This window comes from Penaeus vannamei, chromosome 22 (assembly GCF_042767895.1).
Source record: "Penaeus vannamei isolate JL-2024 chromosome 22, ASM4276789v1, whole genome shotgun sequence".
Classification (NCBI taxonomy): domain Eukaryota; kingdom Metazoa; phylum Arthropoda; class Malacostraca; order Decapoda; family Penaeidae; genus Penaeus; species Penaeus vannamei.
This window is the reverse complement of record NC_091570.1, coordinates 12,928,954-12,937,575: the sequence shown is the minus strand read 5'-3', so window position 1 is coordinate 12,937,575 and position 8,622 is coordinate 12,928,954. Positions and strand designations below refer to the sequence as shown.

Below are 8,622 nucleotides of genomic sequence, written 5' to 3'. Positions count from 1 at the left end.
AGCCAAAAAAACAATATAAGTATAAGATTCACTGTGCATAAATTTTTGCAGGTGCCCTTTTAATAATAAATTACTGTACTTAAAGTATCAATGCAGTTCAGCCTCAACATAAAACTTTCATATTAAGGACTTTGGAATTTAGCATTGGATATACTATATCATTTTGCTGTTTTATTGCATTATTCTTCCTTATTCCTACAATTGTGCTTACTTTCACTGGTTTTACAATGCTTACCCCTAGAAAAAAAAGCCTGATAATCAGATAAAAAAGCAGATAAAGGTTCACCTATTATTCATTAACAGACTTTAAGAGTGATATACAGTCCCATGGCAAGGGAAAATTTTGCTACAAACAAATATCTATTACATCTATTACTTTCACATTTTTATATGTACAATAAGCTTAGTTACCAATTTCAAAATCCTGTTTTTTGTTTGCTGGAAAGGACATAACAGTATCTCTGTAATCTTCTCTGATTTTCAAATTTAAAAAGATGATTCTCTCCAACTAAAATCTTTATTGAAAATTGTCAGTTTTTAAAAATCTGCTTATTCAAAAACTAAGATATAAAAAAACTGGGCAACAAGGTTGTCACTCATGCAACTTTTTCTAAATAGCATAATGCCCTAGGAGTTTAAAAAAGGACAAAATATGGAATTTCTGATGGTTTTTGTTGAACAAGCAATGTAGGCCAATTTGGGGACCTGAGAGGAAGATCCCAATAAAGATTGTCAATAAAGAGTTTATCTTTATTGACAGGTACAAATATAGCCATCATGACGTACTCATATATGACATGTATACTCGTCATGACTCGCTCTAGCAAACGAGTGGCTGTACATAGCACTCACTCTACCAGATAGGCAAGACTGTTGCAGAATGATTTCATCAGAGAAAATTCTGGCCCCATCATGATAGGGTTAATAACGAATACACCCATTCTCAACTGCAGCTTTTGCATTTGCAAAAGCTGCAAAAAAGTAACATAATTCTCACTCACACAAATCAACTTTATTACACAAGCTCCTTATAGCAGAAACATAAGCCTAACCTAATCTCCACATTGCTAAGAATAGACATATTTATAGACATTGCTGCCCCACACGGATGAACACATACATATACACACAGAATTGCAAATGCATGCATGCGCACATGAAAGTGTACACGCATGCATGCACATGTCACCACATACAGCCATACATGCTTCAGGCCAAGAAGACTTAATCATATTTTATGTATGTACTAGTATGGTATTAAATACTCCTTTTATTCCTCTCCCTCTCCCTCCCTCTTTCCATCCCCTTCTCCCCCTCTCCCTCTCCTTCTCTCCTCTCCCTCTCCCTCTCTTTTTTTTTGGAGGGGGACAAGAAACTGTCATCCTAAATCAATAATTCTCCTTTCATTTTTTTTTCTTTATTAGCCCATGCTACTGGCTCATCAAATATAGCACATCTTTCTCCAAAAGTTGCAACATCATATGTTTGGGGTCACCATTAGATGCAAGCACTTTAAGTGAAGGCAAACCTTCAATATTTCAAAACTTCTGTTTATGAAATAGAGATACAAGCTATTAGACAAATATTCTTGTTTGCATTACTAAATGAGCTGGGCATAAAAGAGGGAAACTGCCCATGTGTGCTAACAACCCTGCATTACTAGCTACAGCTAATTTTTAATACTGCAGTTTATGAATTAAGAATGTTAATCACCAAAAGGTTTATAAGCAAAACTCTTTACATTTACAGACAAAAAGTATATACAACCCTGCTCTACTTTATGATTGATATAGTGTTTCATCCTCTAAGATTTGAAAAACATCCTATGGCTTCACAAACGTATTCTCAACATCAAATAAATCATTCTATATCATATATACTGACTGCTGTAAAAAAAATATTCTATTTCAAAAGTTGTGTTTGACATTCACAAAAAAAAAAAACATCAAATATATCGTCTGTTATTTGAAAGATTATCAACAAATAATCAAATAATTAAAATTGCATTCTGAAATGAATATTTCAAATCTGCAAATTATACAAGAGCATGTACTGCCACTGTCAAATATCTATACTTGGGATAATCAAAACAATAGAGTAACAAATAAATTTTCATCAAAAAAATAAATCATTAATGACTTTTAGATACTTTACCTTTGATAATGCAGCATTGCTTTGACACATCACCGGAACATTGAGCACGGGAACATTTACTGACAGATTGGGATAAGACTGATACTGGTGGGTCCTCAGTATTGAATTTTGAGGCCCAGCATCTACCCATGATAAGGAGTTTTTTTCTTCTACTCCTTTCCCATGCTGGGGCCCAACAGAGCCCCTCTGAAGTCGAGGACTCAAGTGAAGGTATTCAATTACCTCTGATACTTCATCTTTGGTTTGTGACTCCATGATATCCTATCTGTGCTCATCCTTTATTTCCACTGTAAAAAAATATATATATAAATAAATAAATATATACTTATTAAATACTTCAATATATGAAACAATCTTGCACCTTTATTCCCACAGGTTCCAGGGAAATGCCTGAAAAGTTTTCAACTTTCACAATAAAGATTTTGATCTGTACATTCAAAACATGCAATCAAATCTTATCTTGTACAAATCAGATTGGAGTGGATAGAAGTGACTATTTAGATGCCAATGTGCATCTGTGTCCAATCATAAGACAGCAGGTTTTGTGGGTTATAGAATTTATCTTCCTTCAAATTCAAATGCTCAACACATGATACTAATAACTGTCCTTGAGCATGCATATCTACTGTATGGATAGATAGATAGATACTTGTATAATAATCTGATAGTTAGACAAACATACATTTATTTCTATACATATACGTCTATATACATGAATATTCATTGGATCGCACATCACACAATTTTCATAAACAGGCCATAAATCACCAACTATGATGCAATATCTATTCATCAATCTAAGGTGCTGTGACTGGGTGTGCCCTTTGGCACTGCCTCAGGGAAGGTTGATGGGGGGCTTTGCCACCCAACAACCTCTGGGAGACATCAATTCGCCTCAATATGCATGACAAGATGCATGACAAGATACGAGCTGAAACTTGGGAGTACTGAGTGGACTTGGGCTGTGAGCAGTGTTGTCATTAGTGCCTGGAGAATATTTCTTGTAACGAGGACATCAACTTTCAATCCTCTACAAGAATATCCTCTTCAGTGGTAAATTAAAATCTTGATACATTTACTGGACGCCTATGTCACTTAAATTCAGGTGCAGATCTTCGTCAATATATTGCTATCCCGTAAATTCCTTGCTTGTTTGTACCTTAAAGAAATGCCTTGCACTTGGCTATTTCACCCAACGTCATCTATTATTCGAAATAAATCTTAAAGCTAACAGATGTGCCTTGTCGGCTCAGATTATAGTCAAATCAGTTATACTTATACACTATACAGAACACTTGAATCAATGCAAGAAGCAGGTGTACTTTGCTTGTCTTGTATCTAGGCTGACAAAGAATAAACATTGCTTTAAACGGACGACTCTAATTCACGGTTCGGTAAAGGCAATATCTATAAAATGTGTGCAGTATTTTGCAATTCTGGAAAGGTTTCCCACTATAATTCTAGTAAATTAAACCCACTTTTAATGTATATTTTCTTTGATTTATGTTGCATGTACACTTCGTGTTTACATGGTAAAAGAAAATGAAAACAATGTGCCCGTTTCACTCTTATGTGAGTCATATCTAAGAATTATTAGCACTAAAAAGTTGTGAATTTTATTCGACTTATCATCACATAATGAATCACATTTGTAATCCTGTTCATTATCGCATATATATTTCTACTCATTGGAAAACGAAGTATATCAAACTGTAACTCAGTGATACGTACTGCAATACAAACGCAGTCGAAGTCGCTTTGAAAGTCGCAATATATATGGACGTTTATTGCTTGAAATCAATTTCACACCTCTTCAGTAGTAATGTAAAAAATCGACGAAATAACCCGCCTAATCTATAAGTTCAGACTTGCGGTTGCATACTCACTGGCCTACATATAAATCACTCCTGTTATATAAATACATATATATATATATATATATATATATATATATATATATATATATATATATATATATATATATATATATATATATATATATATATATTATATATATATACATATATATATATAATATATATGATATATATATATATTATATATATACATATATAATTATATATATATATATATATATTATATATATATATATATATATGTATATATATGTATGTATATATATGTATATATATGTATATATATATATATATATATATATATATATATATATATATATATATATATATATATGTGTGTGTGTGTGTGTGTGTGTGTGTGTGTATGTATGTCTGTGTGTGTGTATTTATACGCGCACACACACACACACACACATAGATATGTATATTTTTTTCAGGATTTTAGAAGAGGGGGCCCTGTGAAAAGAAGAAATACCCGAACTTCTAGCGAGAAGGAGCCCTTTTTGCTCTTCCAGTGGTGTGTGCTCTTTGGCCCATCCGAAGGTACTTAAAAAAAGTGCCCTTTAAGTCATTCCAGGCCCTTTTAATGATATTTTTTGGTTCTTCACTGAAACCCCACAACCTCATCGCAGACATTACCAAGGACACGAGCTAACTGGATGTGATGAGTCCATGTCATTTGCCAGAAGTTACTATTGTACTCTAGTTGGTTTGACTGCCGAGTTATGAGAAAAAAGTTCGTGGTCAACTCTAATATATCTCAGCATCTCCCATTGTCGGTTCAAGTCCAAATACCGTACATAAAGAGCTAGGCTTCAGAATGATAACGGAGGCCTCATTCTGGATTGCCTTAATCTGAGGTTAAATACGTGTATAAAGGGTAGTTTATAATTCATCTATTTATTGAAAATTTTCTGCCACGTCAACATTTAAAGTCAGTAGCGGCGTACTCAAGAGTTAACGATTGGGTGGGGTTTGGGGGCGAAGCCCCAGGTGAGGAAAGGTCATACAACACTATGTTAAAGTATTGTGGCGAAAAATGTTAAAAATGATTGAGCGATTAGGACAAAATGCGTAGGTTAGTATGATAGTGGAAAGGGTAAAGAGGGAATAGCAAAATAAGTACGAAGGCTGTTCAAGACCGACACAAACCCTGTCTTTTATCCTTTCAGAACGGCTCTCACACTTCAGGATATGGGTAGAAGCAGATAAAGACGAGAAGGAAAAGGAGAGGGAAGACCACACAGAAATAGTTGAGGCGAAGGCTGAGTCGTAGAGGTAATCTCTAACATTGGGCCTCAGTCTCTGTCTCCTAAGACCACCTACGGCAACAACGAGTAAGGAATTAAGGGGGCAGTTATAAAGTATCGGATCGCGTGAACACAGTTCCTTATTTCTTTTTTAAATCAAGGAACGTGGCAGCACTAGTTTCCATGTTTGTTTTTGACTTCACCTTTAAGTCAGTTTCAGAAATGTAAAGCCTAATATTCCTTATAGAAAGTATGATTGCCTCCGCCAAGGTTATTTTTTGGTTGCGTTGGCCATTAAATTATGGTGGTGATCCGGATCATGATCCCGATTCATATATATATATATATATATATATATATATATATATATATATATATATATATATATACATATATATACATATATATATATATATATTTTTTTTTTTTTTTTTAATGATTCATTAGCATTGCGAAATAGAGAAACACGGACGTCACCGGAGGTATGGGCTCTCTGGCTGCTTCCAGTTTCGCAGTGGAAATGATTGTTAGATCTTTATTACAGATGATCACGGAAGGTGATAAAGAAGGTTGGATTGAAGACTCAACACTAAAATGTGCGCGTCTGGCATTACTGAAATTTGATAGATTATCCTAGATATGACTGCGGTAGCCATAACCCTGAAGTGTGCCTGTTAAGACCTGGAATATATCTAGACGGCTTGGCGTTCCCAATATCCAATTCAAGTGGGGTTATGCTGATGCTTCTCAGTACCTATGTTACCCAAATACGATGCGGTCCCTGTGGTTACCGGTGCCGATGTTCCTGGTAACCCTTGTTACCAATAACGATAAAGTGCCAGTGATATATGTGTTCCCCGGTGCCAGTGTTCCCTAATACCAGTGTCCCCTGGTACCGATGTTCCCCAGATAAGAAAACAGTGGATTTGTGTGAATACGTCTTGATAAATACGTTATTTATGAGTATTTTGTATATTTTAAATATATGGGGATATGCATTGATATATAAGAATCTTCGGTTGGAGCGTTTATAATCTGGATGTGGTTGTAAATGGACTATATGGCGAACCGGTCTTGGCTTTTTCCGGCTACGCAAAGCCTGAAAATTTTCATATTACCACGTGCTGGCGTATGATGTACGACGCAGTATCTTATGATGACCACTCTCTGTCCCAGAAACAAACTTATGTCAGTGTCCATTATTGAGTTTCTTATCTTTACAAGAAAATTCCGGTGTTTTGCTACTAAATGTTTCTTGATTGATCCCTTATTATTGAGTATGATTTTTTTTTCAAGTGGAAAGGTTATTTTGCAGAGTTTGAATAAAAAAAAAAAAAACACAACATAGGCCTATGGCAATGCGTTTCCTTATAAGGTTGCAGTTTCTTAAATTTCTGGCCAACCAGCCCGGAAGAGGAGTCTGAAGGCCCCTCCGGAAGCTGAGATACGCGGAAGAGTGTCTGTGATGGTTAGGATTCGGGGTCACTGACCAGTTGGATACACTGACCCGAACGGCGGTGATGCAACAGGCATGTCACCCATAACTGGCCACTAGTGTCATCCCGCAGTAGCCGGGGTATAATTGGCTGGTCCTACTACTTGGAGGGCATGGCCTTATGAGGGCCTGGACGTATTTCAAAGAACGGCCCTCTTTTCGTGACAGCGGACTCGTAGGGCATCGTTCTGATCGTCCCCTTGTGCCGCGCGTTCCCGTTTTCGGCCGGTGCTCGATGTATCCTGGCAGGCTGTGTCCATCTTTTGTGTAGCTGCACTGACATTCCCGATACCAGCACGCCGAGGGCAGGCGGAGAGGCAAAGGGTGAACAGAGGGTGGGTGATAGCAAGGGTCGTATGTATGAGCTGACCAAAAGAGGGACGACCGACTGAGCTGACCAAAAGAGGGACGACCGACCGAGCTGACCAAAAGAGGGACGACCGACCGAGCTGACCAAAAGAGGGACGACCGACCGAGCTGACCAAAAGAGGGACGACCGACCGAGCTGACCAAGAGAGGGACGACCGACCGAGCTGACCAAAAGAGGGACGACCGACCGAGCTGACCAAAAGAGGGACGACTGACCGAGCTGACCAAGAGAGAGACGACCGACCGAGCTCCTTAAGAGAGGGACGACCGACCGAGCTGACCAAAAGAGGGACGACCGACCGAGCTGACCAAAAGAGGGACGACCGACCGAGCTGACCAAGAGAGGGACGACCGACCGAGCTGACCAAGAGAGGGACGACCGACCGAGCTGACCAAGAGAGGGACGAGCGACTGACCTGACCAAAAGAGGGACGACCGACCGAGCTGACCAAAAGAGGGTCCAGTGACCGAGCTGACCAAAAGAGGGACGACCGACCGAGCTGACCAAAAGAGGGACGACCGACCGAGCTGACCAAGAGAGGGTCGAGCGACCGAGCTCCTTGAGAGGGACGAGCGACCGAGCTGACCAAAAGAGGGTCGAGCGACCGAGCTGACCAAAAGAGGGACGAGCGACCGAGCTGACCAAGAGAGGGACGACCGACCGAGTTGACCAAGAGAGGGACGACCGACCGAGCTAACCAAAAGAGGGACGAGCGAACGAGCTGACCAAAAGAGGGACGACCGACCGAGCTGACCAAGAGAGGGACGACCGACCGAGCTGACCAAGAGAGGGACGACCGACCGAGCTGACCAAGAGAGGGACGAACGACCGAGCTGACCAAAAGAGGGTCGAGCGACCGAGCTGACCAAGAGAGGGACGAGCGACCGAGCTGACCAAAAGAGGGTCGAGCGACCGAGCTGATCAAAAGAGGGACGAGCGACCGAGCTGACCAAAAGAGGGTCGAGCGACCGAGCTGACCAAAAGAGGGTCCAGTGACCGAGCTGACCAAAAGAGGGACGAGCGACCGAGCTGACCAAAAGAGGGACGAGCGACCGAGCTGACCAAAAGAGGGACGACCGACCGAGCTGACCAAGAGAGGGACGACCGACCGAGCTGACCAAAAGAGGGACGACCGACCGAGCTGACCAAAAGAGGGTCGAGCGACCGAGCTGACCAAAAGAGGGTCCAGTGACCGAGCTGACCAAAAGAGGGACGAGCGACCGAGCTGACCAAAAGAGGGACGACCGACCGAGCTGACCAAAAGAGGGACGACCGACCGAGCTGACCAAAAGAGGGACGACCGACCGAGCTGACCAAAAGAGGGACGACCGACCGAGCTGACCAAAAGAGGGACGACCGACCGAGCTGACCAAAAGAGGGACGACCGACCGAGCTGACCAAAAGAGGGACGACCGACCGAGCTGACCAAAAGAGGGACGACCGACCGAGTTGACCAAGAGAGGGACGACCGACCGA

The 8,622-nt window shown here is 40.5% G+C and overlaps 1 protein-coding gene across 13 annotated transcripts in view; it reads right to left on the bottom strand.

Moving 5' to 3' along the window:
• LOC113818488 (inversin) overlaps window positions 1–3,542 on the bottom strand; it is a 27,677-nt gene extending 24,135 nt beyond the window's left edge. For 5 of the 13 annotated variants that reach the window (XM_070136602.1, XM_070136608.1, XM_070136607.1 and 2 more), the window contains exons 1-2: window positions 3,477–3,542; window positions 2,155–2,441 (exon numbers count right to left, since the gene is read on the bottom strand). In XM_070136602.1, the coding sequence (XP_069992703.1) occupies window positions 2,155–2,409 (255 nt within the window). In that variant the 5' untranslated portion in view covers window positions 2,410–2,441; window positions 3,477–3,542. Of the gene's footprint in view, window positions 1–2,154; window positions 2,442–3,313; window positions 3,332–3,429 lie in introns of those variants that run through there. The other 8 variants (XM_070136609.1, XM_070136615.1, XM_070136611.1 and 5 more) reach the window with 6 other exon arrangements.
• Window positions 3,543–8,622: the final 5,080 nt, after the last annotated feature.